The sequence below is a fragment of the Fistularia commersonii genome, chromosome 34 (assembly GCF_037954325.1).
Source record: "Fistularia commersonii isolate RoL2024-O1a breed Wild chromosome 34, RoL_Fcom_v1.0, whole genome shotgun sequence".
Lineage (NCBI taxonomy): Eukaryota > Metazoa > Chordata > Actinopteri > Syngnathiformes > Fistulariidae > Fistularia > Fistularia commersonii.
In genome coordinates, this window is record NC_141317.1 from 6,186,644 (window position 1) to 6,210,721 (window position 24,078).

Below are 24,078 nucleotides of genomic sequence, written 5' to 3' on the forward strand. Positions count from 1 at the left end.
ACAACTGGCTCTGCAAGGCCCATGCAAAAACACACACACACACAGAAGCACATGCAAGTACATGTGTCTCTGAACATGCACACACAAGTGTGTATAAACACTTTGGACTGGAATTGTATTGATTGGCGTTGGATGTGAACTGATATTCTGGGAAGGGGGGGGGTGTGTGGGAGGGGCTGGGAGACGGATGAGGTGGCGTAGTGGTAAGAAGTGTGTGTCTGGTGTATGTGTGTGTTTTCAAGGGGTCGATTGCAGGACTACTCTCTGTTCTCAAACTGAAGGGAGTGCAGCAAGGAGATTCAAATGGAGTGTATGTGTGTGGGTGTGTGTTGTACTCCATGGTAGACCACAGTTAGTGCTCTCAACTTAGTGTCAGGTGTCAGGTAGCTACTTGTCTTTGTGTCTTTAAGGCTGCCTTTGCTTGGATAGTGTTTACAGCTCAGAAAGAAGTGCAGAGTGGCAGGATGGGGGAGGAGAGAGGAATTGCTCGCTTTAATCTGATGCAAAATATTTGATAATAGTGCATAAGGGAGACAGCAAGGAGAAAAAAAGAAAATAAACGATTATATGTTTTATTTTGACCATATGTATCCAGCTACTTTGTGGCCCGGAGCAGAATCTATTTTGCCTTCCCGATTGAAAATAGTGTGCGAGTTGTATGTTATGAAACTGTCAGTGGAACATTAAAGAGTCCCGCTGTGAGCGCTACAGAAATTATCATTTTGTCCTCAAATGTTGTTGATATACAGAAGATTGCTGGGGTAATATGTCCAGTTTTGAGTGTTTGCCGTAGAAAAAAAGTCACGCTTGTCCAACTACCACGACCCAAACCGACAAGAAAAGAACTTCAGGTTATTACAGCAGCTGCCATTTGAACAATCACACTAAATACTCAAAAGAGAATTCTCAAAGAGTCTCATGCCTGCATATGTGTGTGTCTGCATTGCTAGATGAAGAGAAAGGGACCGACGCAAGACACAGAGGCGGACAGCGAAGCGGTGCAAAGCAGAGCGGGTTATACAGTATGTGTGTTTAAGTGCTCCCCCAGGGCAGACAATTAAAGAGCATTTAAAAAGATGACAGAGCTCTTTGCACAAGAAGCAGAAAGGTGGAGTCCAGGAAAGGGGGGGTATGCAGGTGCATGTTTTTTTTTGTATGTGCATGTGTCCGGAGAGATTTTGTATGCCATGCATGGGTGTGCTGGGAGATCACGCAAAGGCACTCCTACAACCTGTCAATATATCTGCCAAAAGGGATAATTGCCATTGCAGCGGGAAAAAAAAAGACTCAATAAAATAAAATATAACCCATACAATGGACAGAGGAAGCAGAAACAGACATTCCACAACAAAGAAGTAGAATGAAGGAAGAGAGAGAGAGAGAGAGAGAGAGAGAGAGAGAGAGAGAGAGAGAGAGAGAGAGAGAGAGAGAGAGAGAGAGAGAGAGAGAGAGAGAGGGAGCATGTGAAGAACAGCTCTGAAAGAGTTTTTGTGGGGCCATAACAAAGACCCCTCAGAAAACACAGTGGCATAGGAATGTTAATTAATTAATGAGAAACTATTCAGCCTACAGAGAATAGTTGAGAGAGGGAAAGAAAGAGGGACAGGTCAGAGGTATAGCCAAACTCAGAAAGGACATGTATTGGTTTAGCTCTATCTTACAAATAGTCTGATATACTCTTAGTGAGGTCCCTTGTTCAATGCTAAACTAAGCATTAATGTTTTTTTTTTATTCCTGTATATTCCACATGCACATTTACATGAACTGTCCTTGAACTGACCACGAACTGTTCCCCGACAACACCTCTAAAGATGAATAAAAATGTTCAAAAAAATCCCAGGAGGAAGTTATACTCAAGACTTATGTAATCAAATATATCAGATTTTATAGTGACGTTTACCTCAGCATCACTGAGAAATCATTTTGCCTCCTTACTCATCCCTGTAATGAGGTGTTACATTCGGCTGAAACGTAACGGCACATTGAAGTGACCCCACGCCGGAATAGTAATCCATTTTATCTTTCAACTGACATAATTGTAGAATGCAATATCCTGCGCAAGTACACGGAGCTAAATTTATAACCTATGATGCAACTTAAAGACCAACAGCTGCTCTGTGGAAATGGAATTTGTTTGAAATAAGTCTTAAATTTTAATATTCAAACTCTCGCACACGTAAAAAAAAAAAAAAAAGCCAGAGTGAGCGGTAACGGACTGTCATAAACGAATAGCTTTTCCCTCAGTGAGCTGACACTTTACAAATCCACACTCTTCTCTCTGCGGACTAAAGCGTGTGGATGGGAAACAAATGCTCCTTTGCACAGGTCACTCATAATATGCTACTTTCAACGGAAGAGCAAGTGTGTACGCGCACGTATGCCTTCCATGCAAGCAATGTTTCTGCGTGCACATAATCCCAACAATCCAGCAGCAGAAACCTGAGAAGGTGTGACTTATGAGACATTGGATTCTGCTCTTTCTAGGGACCGAGGGGTGCTGAAGTGTCAGAATTCCAATTTCCTCCAAACACTCACTCCCAGTCACACACTCTGCATCTCTCCCACAGTCCAACACACTCCTGCACAATCATTCTTATTTTACAGGACTTGCGATTTCTCTCTGTTGTAAGCGCCGACTCTCGTTTTCTCTCAGTTCCATTCATGAGATCCCTTCTCAGAGCGGCGCATTGCCTCCTCCCCTTTCCCTAACCCTAACCAAACACTTACTCTTTCTTTTCCCATTGCACTTCTGAACAAACTAAAACAGCGGCAAAGGAAGAGAGAAAGAGAGGGAAGAGTCTGAGAATCGTGGGCCCCTCCCACTTCCAAGAGATGCTCCAGCCCATCCCTAAATTGGGGGCCAATGAGGGTGGCCCATTCATAACTCATGCGCTCCTTCTACAATAGGTAAGGAGAGAGAGAAAGAGCAAGAGATACAAGTAGACAGAGAGGAAGAAAGAGTGATTATGTTTTGGGAATAAAGGACGATGAAGAAAGCTGTGTGAGAGGGAGGACAGGAAAAACGTGAACCCTTGGGAATTAAATGTTGACTCAGAGATTAAGAGGTGATAGACTGGGGTAGATCAGGAAAGAAGAGAAAGAGATGAATTTGTGAGAGGGGCACGTGTGGACAAAACAATACAGATAGAACAGGGTTTTCAAAATCAAAAATTCAGGGAAGAGAAGAAACACTGGAACTCGCTTTTTTTTTTTTTTTTTCCCCCATCAGCTGACATCTTAAACATCTTGTAGGACAAAAGAGTGACAGAAATCCGTACAGGTGTAGATGCAGACAGGTGGACAGTCAGAAATGCTGCATGTGCTTCTGCTTCTCTGCATGGTCGGAGGAGTTTGGGGCTCTGCCCCCGGAGTCTGGGACTATGGACGGAGCCAAGACAGGCAGGGACTGGTAGCAACGCTGTGCCCATCTCCGTGCCAGTGCGAAGCTGATGGAATCTTCATCATGGTGGACTGTTCAGAACTGGGACTTTCCTCTGTGCCAGCCAACCTCAGCCCTCTCACCACTTACCTGTGAGTAGCATAAGTTGCAAAAGTGAGATGTTTCTTTGATGTGTCATCTTTCCACATACTGGCCTCGGACCAACTCTTGTCTGATTCCTTGATCTCACGCATCCCCTACTTGTCAGTCCTCTCTGTATAAAATCAAAAAACTCTTTTCTTCTTCCTAAATCGTGATAATTTCTGATATAAAAATCCAAAAGCGCAATCATTATGCCTTATCAAATTTTTTCAGAAGTAAACCCTCATCGCCATAGATCAGGATCTTTGATCAAAGTAACAGCATATCTGTGCACCGTCATGGAATCAAAAACAATCAAAACTAACTAAAAAAGAAGATAAACAAAAAAAAAAAAACTCAGGATAGAAGGCAAGAGTCACTTGCACTACTAACCAGGAGAAGGTGGCATACGCAGCATGGAGATAAAAACAGACAGGGCCAAGTGGGAACGTGTGTGTGTGTGTGTATGTGTGTGTGTGTGCGTGTCGTGCGTGTGTGTGTGTGTGAGAGAGAGCGAGAGCGAGAGCGAGAGAGAGAGAGAGAGAGAGAGAGAGAGGGAAAGAGAGAGAGGGAGAGAGAGCGTGTGTTGACAACTAAAGCAATATTCCTGGATAACTTCTTTCAGTGTTAGGTTTCCAAGCAACAACTGGAGACCCTGGGTGTGCGTGTCTGTGCGCACGTGGCTATGTATGCACACATATTTCGATGTGTGTGTATGAACATTGTATATGTACATATAATAGTGAGTTTTATCTATGTGTGTGTGTGTGTGTGTGTGTGTGTGTGTGTGTGTGTGCTTGTATGTGAGCTCCTAGCATAAAACTTTTTGCTGAATGAATGAAAGATTCTTGGAAATATTGTCAAATTTAATGAGGATATTTGTGCTTCAAGTCTGGATATCATGGTAATCTGAGATCCCAGAGCTGAATTGTTGAAAAAAAAAACAGACATTGATAACATGTGATCCGGAAACAAGTTAATTTCATTGTTTATTTGTATTTTTCAAATACAATATCAAGATTCCATCTCTGAATGCTATAATTTTTTGGAAAATCAAAAATGTCAATTAACTATTTCATAATATGACTTGTGGGAAAGTGTTAAAAATACCAGCGAAAGGCAGATGGGGGGGCAGATACTGAAAATACCATTAAAATCTGATGATTATTACATATTCAGGATTTTATTATACTGAGCTCTGGGAATTAAACCCGCTTTACCACCAGGAATTTTTAAAGGTAATGAGAGAAGCTTCGGGCATATGTTACGCAAAAGACAGGAGATCAGTTTCTAACACCGCTCCACTGCCAGGTCTTTCAAATTACTTTGCTGAGGAGCCTCTGAGGTCATATTAGCGACATTTTGATAGCTGATACTGAAATGATAGAAGTAGCGTCCAGAAAACGGGGCTTGATGAAGCTGTTAGCGACTCTGGGATTGGTGGGCATGGAGGTAAGGGGGCAGAGATCACTCGAGGTGGGGAAAAGATCTTATTTCTAAAGGAGCAAACCTTCTAAAAAACACAAATAAGTCCATTCAACTAGTATGACGTGTCTCTTCAGACTTCACTGTGCTCATTGTTAATGTAAGACTCTACCTACGAAAGGGGTTATAAGGTAGTTGACCAAATTACAGGGCATGGCAGACAACTAAGACTGGACAGACACACAAACTCACACACTCAAGCATTAATGAAAGGGAGAAGGAGAATTCTGAACCTAACATTAAGAGAAACTGTGATGACCTGAGTCCTTCTGGTGAAAATCTACACTTCACGTACCCCTGTCTCTACAACCCACACACTTAGAGACACACACACGTTCACTCTCTCTGACACACACATGCACAGAGTAATTGTTCATTTCCCCTTGTTACTTAAGAGTGGAACTGGACCAATTAGTGAGTTTGAGGGCTGATTTAGAATAAGATAAATAAACTCTGAGACCAACCGCACACGCCCACACACAGTCACACAAACACACGTTCCTGTTGCAGCAAGACATCAGGTTGCAGGCGGGTATGTGGGAAAGAGGGATAGTAGATTTCTCTTGCTTTACTCATAGCGATCGTCAAGGAGAAAACACCTTACGTCCTTAAAATTCACAAGCATGCACACACGCATACAAAGTCACTGTTGACGTTGCATCTCGAGCCAAAACGCCGCACAGCGGGCGAAGCTTTCTCATTTTGTCCAGGAGCATAAAAGGTTACAACAGCAAAGAGCCTGTTCGGTCCCCACCGACGTCTAACTGTCCAGGACGCCCTGCTGTGCTGCAGAGGCTGGATTAGTAACCCGGCACATACTGTCGATTTCGAGGTCACAGGGATTTTGCTTGGGAACGATCCACATTACACACAACCTCCACAAAACGGTAAAACTATATGACATCATTCGGTTGTGTCATCGTAGAATGCTTCAAAGCCAGCGCAACTCTACATGCTCGGGCATCGGCGAAGCCAATCCGGGCTCTATAGCGTTCACTTTATTTTCAAGTGCTAAGATACGTGGAAACACAACGGAAACCCAATAAGTGAAGGCTACTTAGAATAAGTCAGGCTGACTCGAGAGAGGAATTTGGCTGTTCGGAGGTAAAGGTGCTTCGAGCCATTCTGAGAAAAGTGGATATGATTTTTGAACAAAATTGTTTCCGTGGGCGACGCTTGAAATGAGCTGTCACCTGAGACGCGGTGAAAACTCTCTCTTTGATATGAGATTAGAGAAGAAAGACGGTGCCTAGGGGAGTGTGTCTGTGCGCATGTAGGTTAATGTTTATAATCGCTGGTGTACGATATGAACGCGGGGCGGTACGATATGAACTGCGATCGAAGGAAGAAATAAGTGTCTTCCTGGTCCCAAATTTTACATTTGTGAATTTAGTTAACAGCTGAGTGTAATGTTCTCTCACTACATCCGTACCTGTTAAAAGCCAATGATGTTAATGATTGTGTGTATGTGTGTAAAAGTAATGAAGTGTGACTGCTTTGTGTGTGTGCATCTTTTGCTGGTGACTTGAGTTGAGCTGGTATTAGGTGATGCTTTTTGGTAGTGGTGACTGTGGTGAACTTCTAACGCTGTTTTGGCTGAGGGCAGGAAACCACAGCTTGCACATTACCAGACAGAGGAAAACCAAGAAGTTTATGAATGTGTGTGTGAAGACCACCCAGTTTGATGAGGGATTTTTTTTTTTTCAAACTGAATTGAAGCAAGAATAAGGGAGGGAAGATGAAGGGGAGGAGTCCAAACTGACCTGGAAAAAGGTGAGAATCAAGTATTGATGACAGATAGATATGTGTTAAGGAGACAGTTTAAGCACAGCAGCCAAACACACACACCAATCCCTGTATACACTGACACACACACACACACACACACACGAGGAGACAACATCCTGCTTCTGTGTGTGACTGCCTGTAACAGTTGTGTGCGTGTCATTTAGCCATTACGTCGACGGAATGATTCCTATCATAAACGACTGGAGTTGCACTGTAAACATCGTGTCTGAGAGAGTGAGAGAGAAAGATAGATAGATAGATAAATAGAGACAGACAGACAGACAGACAGAGAGAGAGAGAGAGATCACTCAAGGATAAAGGAGAAGCATTTGAGAGTCAGAAACGAACAACAATAACAGAAAAATTAAAGAAAAAAAAAAAGGAGCAGTCTTTGAACATGATTGTATGTGAGTGAGCTGTCAACGCGCGCTCCTCTGAACAACAGCAGCTATCAGCCCAAGCATCAGTGTCCTGGCTCCAGACGTCTACGGTAGCCCCCTGCCCCATCTCCACTCCTCGCCCTCCCCCACGCTCTCCGTCAGAGCCCCGCCGCCCCTCCTCACCTGTTTCCTCTAGCCTCCACACAATAAAAAAAGGAATCCATACATGCATTTTTTTTTTTTTTTTTTTTTTTTTAGCGGGTGCTTCTTTGTAGCAGGTGTTAGAGCTGCCTGTGCAGGACCGGGTGTGAATGTGTGACCAGAGATGTGCGCCGCGCCGATTATATGAGTCTGAATGAACACAAGGGCACCAATATGAGAAAGGTGAAGGGTGTGTATTCAAGCCAAAAGTTGTAAATGCTTGAAAGGTGTTCCTGAATGCATATCCGGGGGGGGGGGGGGGGGGGGGGGGGGGGTTACTCTGGCTGCAGGCCAACTGTCTGTCAGATGAGTTCAGATTTGGGAAAGAGTTACGCGTTGAAGAAAACATATGGATCACAGTTGATTTATTCTATTTAACCGAGACAATAATAAAGAAAATTGCACACAAAATTTATTGCTCCATTACTTCCTGTTGTCTACACTTCCTTCCTGTGAAGTTAAAGAATTTGCCGCGAGTGTTAATTCCTCGGCTCTCTCCTGCATTCCCCTGAGGCCCCGGAATGAGCACGAGCAGAGAAAAGGCACTTCCTTTCGCTACAAGTGATATTTGTGCCAGAGGGGTGTCAGATGAGAAAAAGAATACATTGTTAGATTTGTGGAGAGTAGTAGTTATTTCCGGCAAGATGTCGACTTTAAGCGCAGCCCAGAAACAGCTGGAAGGCAGGTAGAGGACAGCGGACATTTGGGACACTTCCCTATCAGCTCTGTGTCCTCGCAGAAATGCGGAGATCATAACAGATCTTTAACAATCTCGGAGGAGGCGGATAAGGAAAGCAAAGTATGCGTGCCATATTTTCGGGGCGCGCGCGTGTGTGTGTTTGCACCGAAACTATAGGTCCGGTCGTAAAAGTTCATGATATTTATTGGAGCAGATCAAGTTCATTGACTAAATATGTTTCACTTGATAGCAGCGTGACGCAAGTCTGACATGGGGGCTTGGAATGTGCTCCCTGTGACATGAGGATGAGGGGTGAAGGGCTGCTTGTGACTGAGAGAATTCAGAAGGCCTGCATGGCCCAGATTCCGATTCAGCCCCTCTCAAACCCTGGGAATCAAAGGGAATGTTTGCATGTGTGAGTGTGTCCATGAATCTGTACGAATGCCCTAGCCCTCTGTTTTCTTCGACAGAGAGGGCTTTGTCCTCCTGGGCTGGACCGTGACAAATGTCACTAACTAGTGCATATACATGCATATACCTTCACACATGTGCTTTTGTGACCTTTTTGTTTGAGGTGTCGTTTTTTTGTTGGTATGTATTCCTGCAGACAACACACGCTCTGCACTGAATTACAGAAACATCGGGCAGATGGTTTGAATTTGAAACAAAATTGTATTTGCTGCCATCAATCTGAAACTTATTTTGTCTCTTGCCACTAGAAGGGAAACGCTGTTACCCACATTTCATATGAAACAAAATGTTATTGCTCCCTGAATTTTGGATGAGGCTTCGACAAACCACATCAGTGCAGAGTTTATGAATACTCTAGAAATGAAGTTTTCTTTAAGATATTTCAATACATTTTTTTACTTTTCCAGGTTTTGGTGAAGGAGTTTCTACCTGTGATGATAAATGATCACGAACACAGGCATTTAAAGGAAAAATAGGAAGGAATTCTATCAATTGGTCTACCTATAGAAATACAGTCTCTCTGTCTATCTCTAACTTCACCTAAAGTAAACATTGGTCTACAGAATGCAGGTAATGACTAGTAAGAGAAATGATACATAATACCCTTTTCAACAACATATATACTTATCCAAGGTGCAGATTGTGAAAAAATGTCTCATGCGTGCATGAGCACAAACACACACACACACACACAAACTTAATGATGGTTAATTCCCTATCCAATCCCCTAGTACAAGATCAAAGGATCCCAAAGAGCAGCGGCGATACAGCGATGCTAGCAGGGATTACGTTGACAGAATGGACCGGTGGGATGGGGACTTAGCTAAAGGGAACAAAGCAGCAATCACAGATAAACCTAAATGTCAAACATACAAGTATCCTTACATAAAACTAGAATAAATGTGGGGGCCGCCGTACTCGGGAGAGCAAAATGTCAAAGACAGGATGTAAAAAACAGAAGGTGAGGAGAAGAATGAAGTCGGGAAAGACTGTTAAAACCCTTTCAGGGATCTTAATTTTGGAGAGTTAAGTTAAATGATCTGAAAGTAGAAACAGCAGTCAGGTCAGTATGACGACATTATATGTCTTGCTAAAAGTGGACTTCACAGGTGTAATTTCCATCTGCCGTAAAGAGAAGCTGGAGGGGAATTTATCTGCCGCAGCCAGATTTACTCACGTCTCTATTACATGTCAGAAAAAGAGCAAAAGAGAAAATCTGGACTTTTTACATGCGTGGCAAGAGGCCAAGCTAAATCTCTTTAAACCAACAGCAGCCACATGTCTTCATTGGTATGGGGTAAGATTTCATCAAGTGCTGATCTAAGTTCAGTTCTAGTCGTTATCCGTTCGAAAATACGGCACAGATGAGCAGACCATAGATCAGTGATTTCAACGGTAAAGACGGAGCGAGCCAGGACTGGATTTGAGCAGTCTTCAAACTCCATTCGGGGTCCTCCTGTTTCTGCCATTCAACTAAATGAAGTCATAATAGATCCCGACACTAATACTCATCAGGTTTCATTTACCCTCGCTGCTGAGAATCCACCTAAAATCAGTGTGCAGGACACCTCTGTAAGAGATATCTTTCCAGGATGTTCGGAAAAGTGGTGAAATTTGTAGCACTTTTCCAGACATCTTTGCCATTAATGTAAAAGATTTCAACGCCATGTGTTTACCATTTGCTTGTGTAATACTTCCGTTATGTGGCACAAAGTGTTAACATTGATAAATACAGCGAAAAAAAAAAAAAAAAAAAAAAAAAATCACATGGTACATGTCATGTAAAGAACATATATAAAAGTAAAAAAGCCAAAGGAATTATACATGCCAAAACAACAGATTAGTGGACCATGACTGCTTTTGCCTTCTACAGCTATGTCCTCCCCACAACAGCTGCCTGTCAGACCCGTCCACATGTTGGAGGCAGTTGTATGTTGTGTAGCGCTGACTGTTCCAACACTTCCTGTTCCATTACTGAAGTGCTTGACCTCTCACCCCTCTCCCCTCCGTCTCATGACAAGGGTGTGTGTGGGAGGACAAGGAGCGGACATTAAGTGTGTATGTGCGCGTGCGTATGTGTGTGCGCCGTATACTAGGGTATGAATAAGTCCCAGAGGGCACGAATATGTTTCCCATGACATGACCTCAGACTAAACAGCCGTTCTCTCCACCCAGACATCCGTCTGTCATTCTCCCCTGAACTACAGTTAGCGGAAAAGGGCACAAAACACGGGAACAAAAAAAAAAAGCCACAGACACATCTCCCTTTATATATCTTGTTATCTTGTCTTTTAGAATTCTCCCGCCCTCCCTCTCTTTTTCTCCGCTCTTTTGTGGCAGTATCCTCCCCATGGTCTGCCTTGTCCAGGTGAAATACTTCCCCTGCCTTCTCTATGCCCCCGTGAATGAGAGAACAAGAGAATGAGAGAGAGAAAGATAAAGAGTGAGTTCCTTTGGACACAAAGGGCAACATACCCCTCCCAGGAAGTCAAGGAGAGAGGGGGGAAAAAAAACACATTTTAGGAGGAAGGAGGAGGGGAGGACAGCATTGTACCCTCCTTCCTGACTCTTTGTGTGTGTGTGTGTGTGTGTGTGTGTGTGTGTGTGTGTGTGTGTGTGTGTGTGTGTGTGTGCAGACTCTCCTATGTACATGCATGCATAGAGCTAGCCCTGTGAGGACCAATTTGTGACATACCCTCCAGTTTGAGTTTTTTTTTCTGGGTTTTAGGTTTAGTGTTCGAGTTGAGGTCGGGGTTGGGGTTCGGCACGAGTCTCATAGTTGGGGTGAGTGTAAGGGGCGAGGGAATGTATCAAATCAATTAGTGTCCGCACGATTCTAATGCAGGGATTGTGTGTGTCTATGTGAAATGTCACGTGTGATCAAGAAAGAAAACGAATGCCAAAGCGGTCTGTCTATTCACATAGAAAAAAAAAAGCAAATACACTTAGACCCCACCTCACATATTGTGCACATACATTCTTCCGCTATCTCCCTCTTTCTCTTTCTCCGTCTCTCAAACACACACACACAGACACAGGCATGCCCACATGCACGCACACACACACACACAACCATTTAGGCCCTCTTCAAGGCGGAGCCCGAGCATTGAATACCAGTTGCATTGTGTGGAATAAAAGATCCTCTTTCATCGAGGCCTTAACTGTTTCAAAAACTAAGTGGTGAGGATCAGACAGGCTGAATCCAACTGAGGACATTACTCTCATATTTACTGTAAAAGACAGCCAAGGTGTGGCCGTGGCTCTGCTGATGCAGAACTCCTGCCCTGTGGGCAAAGATCTGGTTGTTGCTCTCCATGAAAGACTTATTACTCTAATGCTCCCAACAGATAAGCTGCCTTCAAAGTTGCGCAGCTTACTGCCATTATTATTCCGATTGTTCCGTGAGAGCCTCCACCTGAAAAACTGATAAATGAAATGACGGAAAAGGAAAGAGCAAAGAGAGAGTTGCAGAGATGGTGAGAGTTGGAAAGCCTCTTGAGTCTCGAGTACGGTTTGTGTGTGTGCGTGTATGCATAAGAGAAAGACTCATTACAAAAGAAAAAAGTCATGATTTTTAATTCCAAGCTCAATTGCCTGCTTCTCAGAAGTGTACAGAAACTTGAGGTTGATGCCAAAACTTTACAAGACTGATGGCCCTTTATTCCACTTCAAAGAAATATCTTAAGTCATATTTTCTTTTCAAACCTTGATGCATTTCGAGCGAAGCTGGAAGTAAACACCTGATTTCTGATCGCATCAGTCCCGGTGTGAGGGTATATTCACTACACCGGGGTGGTCCGTCTCCATTAAGGCCAGTGAATGAGCGGCGGTGGAAGTAGTGCGAGTGTATGTGTACGCCTCAGAACATGAACACGCGTGTTTTTCATATGATGTGTCGTGTTGTTTTGCTGCGCTAAATCACCAGCTCTTGTCAGGGAGGCCTCGAGTCTGAAATTGGCTACAACGGAGCTGGGGGCACATTCACACCCACACACACCGTGCTTTGATCACACGGACGATAACATACTTCAGTAGTTCTGCTGATGGCGAAAAGGAAATATGATAAATCACATTATTGTAACTACTGGACTATGTAACCCCATGCTTCGGTTGAAATTTGAAACATAGATGGAGGGAGAGAATTAAGGGTGAGCAATCGACTGACACAAAGGAAAAAGAGAGAAAGGCCTGGTGTGATGAATGGAAACGTGACTCTACTTCCTCATGCTTCTGTTTCTTTCTTAAGAAAAATTAGTTTATCTAGTTAATCAATCAATCATCCAACCAGCCAATCAAGAATCATATATTATATCCAGCACTTTACCCTCGTGCGGAAAGTTTTATATTCACATGCACAAACATTTTCAGATTCTCCTATAAGGGAAAGACTGAACAGTCTATGCGACCGCATCGTGCATCTGCAAATTATGAAACAAAATATGTTTTCTGTTTTTGATCGCTGCAGTTTTTTGCCTCGGTGTTTGCGATCAAACACTAAATAACAAGGGCGCAGATAAAAATGTGATCGCTCTCCAGGAAAAGCAAGAGAGAGATATGACTGGGAGTGATGGAGCATCTTCCATTTAAGAAATAGATTCGTAATAGTTTGTTGGCAGCCGAGCGTCGATCTCCTTGCCTTCATCTTTTCCCTAATATTGCTGCAGAGCCTTTAACTCTTCATTCAGCAACAGACAGAGATCTGAAGATATTGCCGATGTCCAGTGTGCTCCTGCCAGCTGAAAAATGTGTTGTCCTGCTACGAACATTAGGCTTGTTTTGAAAGGATGGTTGACTTTGGAATCGTCAAATCAAAAATCAAGAAACCATATGAACTTTCCTGTTCTCTCTGTTTGTCGCTCACACACATACACACACACACACACACACAGACGCACACACAGCAATCCGTTTCTGCGTATGATGTGGTAAAAGGCGCAACCAGAGACTGTACCCACAACATCTGCAGGCTCACTGGAAAACAATAGGGGTGTGAAAATGAACGACAGACATTTCACCACACACACCGCAGCCACCTATAAATGGGAAAAATATTGTAGTACACACACTGAAACAGATACTGTCACATATAATTATATTCATTCTCTCTTGCAAACAAACACACACACACACACACACACACACACACACACACAAGCAGTACGAGATGCTCATAAATCCGGGACACAGAAACCCTAATTCTAATTGCAAAACTCCCATATACTGCTGAGACTTCACGATGTTCAAGCACGCTCTTTCTCATTTCTTTTGAGGCCATTTACTTTGCGCTGAAAATATCTGCACGTCACAGCACCAGCCGACACAATGCACATGTGGTAGTCATCAATCATAATTATCATGGTTTAAAAAAGCCACAGCTGTTATTTGATTTTAAAAACAAGCCATAGCGCTGCGCTTTCCAACGATACGTCAAGTTGTCAGCAGAGGCCTTGGCCTGCAGAGCAGAAACGTCTCTGTCTTTCCCCAGCTTCCCAGTGAGCTTGTTGGAGAGAACTGCCGAGCATTCAACCTTTCCCCATGACTCACCGTTGTGTGTTTTTATTTTAAAACATTTTCTCTCCCCATTGCAGCTTGTTTATTCTGTCTGAGTGAGGCGGCTGTTATGGACTTCACACAACGTTTGTTTATCAATTCTTTAATTAAGACCAGATAATGGAGTGCTGTCTCCATCTGTGGAGGCATCCCCAGAAGCTGGGTGATGGCTATGCGCGTATTAATTTGCTTTTAATGAGCCCTGAGTGTTCCAATAATGCTTTTCCCAAAGTCATATTCGCACATGCACGCTGAGTTGGATTGCGGTGTGCACATGCATGGTCCGCTCGGTCTCATATGGTGACGGCGTGCTTTCAGTCGTATGTGATGTCATCCAGTCTTGATTACATCAATTTTGCTGTTACTGCTTGTGCCAGCTCCATGGCAACTGTGTTATCACTTATATGTAACTTTTACATTAATCAAGCTGTTGGCCATTACATGCGTTGCTTTCATTCCAAAATTACTGCCTGAGGCTCTGCAGATTGTTGTAAAAACAGGACAGCATGAAGTATATCATTTGTATATATGACATCAGCAACATTAATTTGCCGAATAATTGCACTGTGATTCCAGGGAAGGTAACTTTATTTGAAATGTATGAAAGGGGATTGGGACTTTTATATACGACACACTTTTAATAATTTTCTGCAAACTGATGGGGATTACTCATCCGTATTTAATAATGCTAAAAATTTAACAGCATAACATTAGTTGCAATGTCATATCAGACTCAAACTTTGCTTGACAGCACTGACTCATGTTGTTATCACACGCCCAGATCTTTTCTCGTGCTATAACACCATTGCCGTGCGTGTCAGTTTGGATAAAAGAGCGGTATTTTGTGATGCTGTGGAATTCATGATGCTGGATAGCATTCAACTTTCCTTTTGTCAAAAATGGCTTTTCAAATGTTTTTGAATTCAAGTGAACTCCCTTCTTCCCCTGTGTAATTAAGAGAAGTTAAATATATATATATATATATATATATATGTATATATTGTTTTTCTTATCCATTCATTGTATACACTGGCTTGTCAACTTCCACGTCTTCTCTTTTGTGGGGCCGTTGCTTACTTTTTGTGGCACATATCCACCATACGCCTTCACTATGCATTACCACTCTCCTCAGTGTGGATAAATACATATAACACCACTTGCCCATCAAAACATGAATGGAACACAAGTAACAACCGTGTTCAAAAAAAAAACCTACTTATATTGATTTAATTGCTGAGCTTGGACGACACGGCCTCTTTTGCTATGTCATACAATTTTATGACAGAAATAGATATTTTTTTCCCCCCATATACTGATTGAAAGCATCCCCCCTGTGTATTTGTCCTTGAGTCACACTTGGAACCTCTCTCCACTCTACTAAGAATTCAGACCTCTCAGCAGGGGGGCCTCTGTTAAATGCAGGCAACCGTGTCATTTGTATCCTTGATGGGGAAAATATTAAAGCAACACAGGCTGTAAAAACTTAATTACTACCTGACTGAAAATATTATGCTGAATGTCACAAACTCATCACACAGTCAGGATACACCTTCTGCAGCCAATTGACAGTGGGAGTGCACAACGGACTGTCCCATATTAAATGTTATCCTTGGTACCAAACTGTTTGTGTAATGGATTTTGTGTCAGAGCTGTTAAATATGACAGCCTTCTCAAATATCTAAATTTAAGAACCAGAGTGTTTCCGTGCACAGATTTTTTCCACACCGCCTCTGAAGCCGAATATGGATCATGCCTGCGGATCGATCCATCCAGCCAAGCTGAGCTTACTTGACAAACAAACACGCGGCGTGTCAAAGCTCCTAACAGCAAAGGGCTTCCGAGAGCACAGTTTACTCTTGCTAGCCCGGTGGTCTGACTTTATGAGCAATGGTTTGTGTCACAGGCGCAAAGACACACACGCACAACTATGCCTCAATCTTCAAAACTCATGCAAGACCCCCAGGGCCATGAAAGCAAAGAAGGGGTGATGCAACACCACCTTTCTTTCATTATGTTTATCAAAGAGATGACCTTACATGACTCAGGCCGCGAGGTTAGATATGTTTTCTACCAGGGGCCGACAAATAGGTTTCTCTTGTACCTTCCCCTGGAAAATAGACTATCGCATACGTGTTGTTGTTTGTGTGTGTGTGTGTGTGTGTGTGTGTGCATGCCTTCAAGGATGTATTTGAGCATCCTGTGCCTCTTGCTATTTGACCACAACGCAGCTGCGTCAACACTCACCTCTTAACACACCCTGTCTTGTCAGAATATGTCAGAGAAGCTGGGAGAAATGGAGTCTGCATTACAGCAATGAACAAAGCGAAGGAGAGACCTGAGGGAGAAAAAGAAAAGACAAGGTGGAGAAGGAAAGAGATAGATATGGAAGGAGACTGATGGCTCTGAGGGAAGGTAGAATGAGACATCTGGAAAAGAGAAAGAATCATTGGAATAAGGAGGAAATTACAGCGGCTTGACAATGATTCATCGGGGAAAATTCTCTTCTCCATCTCTTTCTCATCTACCTCCTCCCCTAACCAATCTAAACCTTTAACCTTTCTCTAATTCACGCTCCCCGCTTTTGATGACCAATCGCCGCCTGAAACACGCATTCCATTTGTAATTTCAAATATCTCGGATATCTTCAAAGAGCATTGGAATTCGATACATTTAAGGGTGTTTTGGATTTTGATTCTACCTTCTTTCCTCTCTCTAGCGATTTGAGTATGAATAACATCAGCGAGATCCAGCCCAGAGCTTTCCACCGACTGCACCTGTTATCAGAACTGTGAGTACAAAATACAAATACGATCCAAATATCAGTCATGAACTCTGTACTGTCAAATTTCACTCACGGCAAGAAAAATCACTGCCTGGGCAGCAAATATGTACAAACCTCTGTGACCGAGGAGCGACAGCGCTTTTGTGCCTCTCGTCTCTCTTCCCAAGAAACTGCCCGAAGCAAAAGGCTTGAAGTTTTTTCGGTAGGATGCAAAGATTTGGGGGGTGGGGGGAGGAAGAAGGGAACCTGATATCACTTAGAGAGGGAATATATGGTCTTTACAGTGTTCCGTGTTCACCCTCGAGCTGCTGCTGCTTTCCTGCTCTTCTTGACTCTGTTTCAGCTGGACAGCTAAACAGGAGCAGTGCACATGTAGCTATAAGACTGGGCCAAAACTAAAAAGGGGAGCTACAGGGCAGGAGAGGGGAAAATTAAAAGTTTACTACTTTTCCTTTTCATGGCATTAAATTAGGGGAGGCCATCCAAAATAAAAGTTTGCTTAAGTGCTTAAAGATACAATGCATTTTTAATTGGGAAGGGATGCTGCACCGAAATCAGAAAAAAAAAAAAAAAACCTCTACACATAGTTTTTCTGGTTGACCTGGCTGATGACTGCTCTGTCCATTCAGCAGAATTCGGCAAGTTTTGGCTTCACAACACATGAGCCCCAGGGGTTTTAGTCTGCGGGTTCTTTCGCATGTAGTGATATGTGCAAGCTGACGTGTGTATTCCAGCCTTCACCTGATTCTTTTACTTCTGAAGAATGCCGCATGTGAATCTACATTGGATGTTTGAATAGACCACTGTTTTCTTTGCTAATGCTTGCAGCTGCAGCCTGTCAGGCATGGGCTAATGATGATGAAAGTGTAAGGTTAGCTGGGTAACTATTGAGCTGACTTTTAGTCACAGTCAAAGTAGGTCTGATGAGATCAGTCAGTGTAACAATAAAGTAAGGTAACGCCTCGAACTTTCGGAGATGAAAATCTGAGTTATTGCCATTTATTGCAGATATTTCACAATCTTTTCAGCACCTGTCCACCAAATTTACGAGCCAGAAAATATCCCCAGAGGTGGTTGAAAGCATTCAAACGTTGCATGCAAAAACTAATAAGTCTATGCAAACTGATTCAAATTCTATTTAATGTGAACATGTTTTTTTGTTGTTTTTTTGTTCCAAGGACAGAACATCAGACATTGATTATAGCCTGATGAAAGCCTGAAACTGGACATTAGCGCAAACTTTCACCTGCACTGCAGAAAGGAGGGTTGGGTGTCTTGGATGCAGCTCCACCTGCTGCATTTGCCGAAAGACATTCCAGCCAGTGTTTTACAACCCCGTTCATCTTACTTTATCTACATCGCTTTCATGTTCTGACACTTTATGGAGAAGTCCTGATTCTTTGTAATTCTTCCAAGAAGCTTGTTCCTGATATGAAATCCATTTTTATAGCCTGTTGGCCATTGCTAAAGAGAAACTGTGATAATAAAGACATTACAAGGTGGGGAGATATCCCAATAGTAAAGCCCTCTTTAGCCTGAAAATTTTGAAAGATGGAGCGCGTAGGTTAAGGTAAACACATTGTAATTACAACAACTTATACCACAGAGAAAAACAATCTGAGACACTGAATACAAACATGGTTGGGCAAAAAGCGGGGACGTTTGATGTGGGTCTACAACATTTGTTGGTAGCTCAGCGAGAGAGAGGGAAGGGCCAGGCATGTTGTGACTGGCGGAGTGATAAATTGTTTGATGTTTGGCTATACTTCACTGCCTTCCATCCCTCACTCTATCTCTCTCTGGTTTCATTTCTACAGTCCCCATCTCAATTTTTACTCCAGGCTATTGCAGGTTGCGGTCCTCACCTTTCTTAGTTTCTCCTGTCGTGCCTTCAGCTCTTCCCTACATTCCTCTAAATCAAAAGAAATAGGCTTGTAGCGTGACGTCTTATACAATTAAGGGAGGGGTGGGAATAAAATCCTCTGAAAACCATACAGCTTGACCTTCGCATGGACCACACATAAATGTAAATTTATGCTGCGCGTTATCACTCATATAACTTAAGACCCCTAAAACATCAGAAACTGAATATTACATGCCTTTCAACATCACAAGAGGTGCTGAAATTTACTATAAAGCATGTAGTAAAACCTCAACCGGCAAATACACTCTTTTTAATTCACTATGAGTTTGATATTGATAATAATTCATCAGCCCTCCGGCCATTTCTTCGCGTCTAACTCCTTATTTCATAATGGTATTCTATTTATCTCAGATACCTCTCATTAAGCCTGTATTAAGTGCTTTGATCAGTGACTTGCCTCATAATTCAAGCCTGCACGCAACTGTCAGTCAAACAGAGCAGTCAAAGAGGTAGACAGTCTGTCTAGGGATTAATGAGAGGGCACCGATGCCCACAATTAGGTATTAGTCTGGCATTAACAAATATCAAAGTAATTCCTGTCTCTTCAGTCACTTTGCTCTAATATGAAGGATTCTCTAGTTTTGCTTCAATTGCAACTTTGGAAGGAGTAAAGTAGTTTTAGGAAAACCATTCGAAAAAAGCCGTTCCTGAAAAGTCACATCGTATCAGTCATTAGTGTCAAAATGCGTAGCTATTAGCTCTAGGGTCACATCTCACTCAACCGTCTCCTGTTCTATTTAACAGCTATACTGGGTTCAGTATATCTCATATTCTCATTATCTGCAGCTATCGCTGACAGTTGAAGTCAATCATCAAATGTGGCTCTACAGGTAAAAGAAAACTCGTTGGATTTGTTTTCAGCCTTCTTATCGCTAGCTAAACGATTGCACAGCCTAATAAGCACGGTGAGAGATCCAGACAAAATCCAAATGTTCAAATAAAGGACCACTGAGCGGAGTCCAGTGCTGCCCTGCCTGTTTCGCTCATTGTGATAAGATTGTCTGCCGATAGGCCAAAAGCATGACGTAGATGAGGGTTAAGGGGTTGCAATATTGGCTGTCTTGATAGTCCAGGTGCACCACACAGCTGGAACTATCTAGCCAATTAAACTTTTTTTTTTCCCAATCAGAGTTGCCAACGGTGGTTCTTGTCTGCTCGCCTTCTTCTGTCCCACAGCCGTGACCCCCACTCATCCACCACCACCAGTGCAAGGTTTTCCACATGTCTATATTTTACTCTAGTAATTTCAAAGGTTAATGCCAGGTTAAGTGCTTGACCCCCAGGCCGGACCTCTGAACAGAAGGAGGGATAACATTTCAGTTGATGGATCAAGGGTGTAAAAGGTCATAAATGCATATGCATTTGTGTTTGAAAACACACCCACATAAAACAGCCTCTTTGTGATAAGGCCCGTTTGTCCTTTTCTTCTTCTTTCATCATCCCAATCATGCAGCCACCCACTATGATGTTAAATCACCATCCTAGATAGTATCCCAAAGTGTGCAACTGATTTTTCCAGCACAGGTCGCTGTTCACTTGTTTTGATTTGTATTTCAACACTATGTGTGATGTAACACAAGTGTGTTACTGTACATTTGAACTACACCAATTACTGTAATTTATGTCTGTGAATTACAATTATACAGCTGAATAATGCTGAGGGGAATTTCTTTTTCTACACAGTTCAAGCTCCAAGAATATCTATATTTTTATTTCCCTAAATCAAATAAAAAAAAAAAAGAAAAAAGTATGGTTTGACAAGTGCAAGGCGCACAACATTAGAATAAGATTGATGTGGAATGACTACAGGGCTATGTACGGAACATTCACTCAAATGTACTGATTTATACATGCACACACATAAATACACAAACTGATATCATGGAAACTGCGTGTCACCGGTGCTGCTGGTGTGGATGTCTATTAAGAACATCTGAATATTTCTTTCCTTTTACAATATCCATCTTCACTTTCAACATCATTATCCATTTGACAAATTAAGTTGGCAAAGAGACTACAATTCCACTCTAATGTTGCGTTGGCTCCAACGATGCAGCTAATAGAGAAAGGCTGGTTGGCAGTGGGCTGTGCGCATCATACCACGGCCTTAACTACAATGTTGTTTCTCTAAAACTTTAAAAAGTAATGAGCCCCCATACACACACACACACACACACACAAAAGAAGACAGGTTTTCCTGTCCATTGAACTCAAAGAGGGCTCGCCTTTGTTAAATTATAAATAAGATGATCCCAGTTCCAAAATACACAATGACTCATCATGCCCTTTACTTTTTTCCAATCTTGAAATCTTGACATGAAATTTCGATAAAAACGGAATTTCATCCGAGGGAGGTTCCAAATTCTACACCATGTTCTCCAAGCTTCACCTTTTTTTTTTTCGATATATTTTGCTTTGGTTGCATGCGCTTCGTTTTTGCTCCTCTGGGTCTACAGTGATTGAATGCATGTAGTCTGGGGGAAAAAAAGCAACACTTTTTACTCGTGCCAGAGCCTCAATAAAGTCCACCTCTGCAAAAGTAGCAATTGAATTGTCCCCGTGACCAGCTTACGCAATAGCGGAAACTACAATGGCACAGAAGTAGAATTCCTTCCTCTAAAGAACAGAATATGGGTAGCATGCTGTCTCTTTGTGAAGAGAAGTCACTTGTTATTTATCTTAGCAAATTCAGATTAAAAAATATATATTTTTCATTAAAGCTGAAATGGATGGATTCAGTATCGATAAAATCTTTATCTCTTATCTAAAGTCATGTTAAGAGTCTCAATTTAGGACATCTCTCTCTCTTAAATAGGATATCAACATACGTCAGCATTGCTAAGAATAAAAAGATGAAAAATAAATAAATGAAGAGCAGTATTTTGAACAATGCCTTGACTGCAAAATGGTAGCTCGAAAGCAAACCACCACTGACTTTCGATGGGGCGACAGAGGACATTTTTTGGTTCAACCAAATTACCAATGCACAAACCTGTCGCCATGAACAGATTATCTTAGCGACCCTTGCAGATCGGCTGATGGGATGGTTGGGCACTTGCAAATAATGATGCAAGCGAAAAATGCCCTGTTTTGAGTGAAATCGGCCCGAGAAACAAACGATATTTCCTTGCAGTTTGAACAAAGCCTAAAAGAAACCGCAATGACCTGGATCAGTCAACTGTAAATTCTGGTATTCCCATTTGAATGTGCATATATGTGTATTTTTGGGGTATCCATTTTTGCACTTTTTTGATGGATGAAAGCTCTATATAATTTCTGAACGAGGTCGAGTGTGAAATTTGGCAGGCAAGGGCGAGGGTGTGTGGTTTGCCACTGCACGGTAATGAGACATGTTGACATGAGCATCAGATGTCAAAAAGAGGGTGTTGGGAACTCTTGTCGATTACCATCTGGATGATAGTGGTTTAGAAAGCCAGCCAGCGCTCGATATTAATAATTCAATATCTTGGCTCTAATGGAACACCTCAAGCAGATGCAGGCTGCTACACATGAGGCTAAAATGTCAGGCAAATGTCAAATGAAGACCAATCGAGTAAGAAGGAAGATGCCAGTGTGTAACTTGTTGTGTGTGCATGTGTGCACGTGCACGTGGATGTGCGTGCGTGTGTTTAACAACAGTGGGTGGTCTTGAGCTGTGAAGACCAAATCTGTGTTTAAACTGTGCTTCCAGCTTGTGACCTTGAGAGTTACTCTGCTGGACTGAATGTTATTTATTTGGACATCTTATACACACTCACAAATGACCATTAGGTGCTGTGTTTGTTAAACAAGCTGATTGGACTGCTTGTGTGAATGTGTGTGGTTTCTCTCTTTTGCTGTCCTCAAGGTTCTTTAGAACAGATCCAATTTACCTCAAGGGCATGGAAAAATAGAACACACTTTCACACTGCACACACATGTGCAAAGGCACTCAAAAAGAAGTATACACCTTAAAAAGACACTTGTTCAAAAACACACGCACACCGGCAAATGCACTTTCACACTGCACTGGTTGACCCAATATCAGTCTCATTCAATTCTGCTTCACCTCACTCATCAGACGTCCAAAGATTGGTTAAGATTTCAGCGGGTTCTCGGGGCCAATGGCAACCACGCTGAAGGGAAAAGAATATTGTTATTTGCATACTGACCCAACACTAACCCTGAGGAAGGAACTAAAGGATGAAGTCATATCATAGTTTAGTCCAAAATGAAGAATAAAGCAAAAGGCAAAATTTCTCTTATGAGACTTGTAAATTTTGTGTACGTGCTTGAAGTTCATTTTCCACTTTTATATTTTTTTCTCTCCCTTTTGATCTCCTTGATTCCCTTCTAGGCGGATCTCGGGAAATCAGCTGAGGTATATCTCAGGCCACGCTCTCCAGGGTCTCCACAACCTCAAAGTTTTGTAAGTAACCTCCTCCTCCCTCTCCATCCTAGTCTGACTGTTCCGTCCTCATCCCAGGTGGGTTGTTCCTCTCCAACACTTTAGGTGGGGGTAAAGGGGGTGGAAGAGTGGAGGAGCAATTTATGCAGTGCCGGATAAAACACACAGGACGTGCATCATTAACTGCAGTTAAAGTTTATGGGCTGGGGGAGACCTGCCCCGCTTGCAATCGCATCATTTTAGTACAAGTCCTATTTCTGGAGGTTTTGTGCGCGCGCACACACACACACACACACACACACACACACACACACACACACACACACACACACACACACACACACACACACACACACACACACACACGGCCTCTGACAGGTGAAAGTCAGGGACCTCCCAGTTGCACCACCCACTGAGATTATAGTGAGTGACAAAAAAATTCACTTTGCCACTTTGTTTGAAGCGGTTTTCTTCACACCCAATTTCTCCTTGTATGTTCATAGCTTTATGATGCATGGTCACTAACAGTTAAAGCATTAAATTACTAAAAAGTGCAAAGCAGCAATAAAAAAGAAAAAAAAAAAAAAAAACAGTACCCTCTGGTTTGTGAATCCAACATCTAATGAGTTGAGGCCATATTTCTTATGGGTGCCAGATAAAGGTATTAAGAAGGTTTTCATAAGCATTGGCAACCAACTCAATTCCTTTAGGATTCTGGCTGAGGAAGTTTGAGAAAAACCTGCCGCAGAACATAAACTGAGTTTGAGAATTGTGGTTTGTAATTTGAGGGAAACTGGGGGATTACCGGGCCGGAGTTGATCTTTTTTCACCTTGTGTTGTGAAACTCGTTGAGACAGAATGAGTAAACCAATCATGAATCCATAACAGAGAAAATACGTACTAGGAATTGA

At 42.5% G+C, this 24,078-nt stretch overlaps 1 protein-coding gene across 3 annotated transcripts in view; it reads left to right on the forward strand.

Moving 5' to 3' along the window:
* Window positions 1–2,901: 2,901 nt before the first annotated feature.
* Window positions 2,902–24,078, forward strand: part of lgr6 (leucine-rich repeat containing G protein-coupled receptor 6) — a 34,621-nt gene continuing 13,444 nt past the window's right edge. For 2 of the 3 annotated variants that reach the window (XM_086141224.1, XM_086141225.1), the window contains exons 1-3: window positions 2,902–3,531; window positions 16,791–16,862; window positions 23,117–23,188. In XM_086141224.1, coding sequence (XP_085997350.1) covers window positions 3,287–3,531; window positions 16,791–16,862; window positions 23,117–23,188 — 389 coding nt within the window. In that variant the 5' untranslated portion in view covers window positions 2,902–3,286. Of the gene's footprint in view, window positions 3,532–16,324; window positions 16,435–16,790; window positions 16,863–23,116; window positions 23,189–24,078 lie in introns of those variants that run through there. The other variant, XM_086141226.1, reaches the window with a different exon arrangement.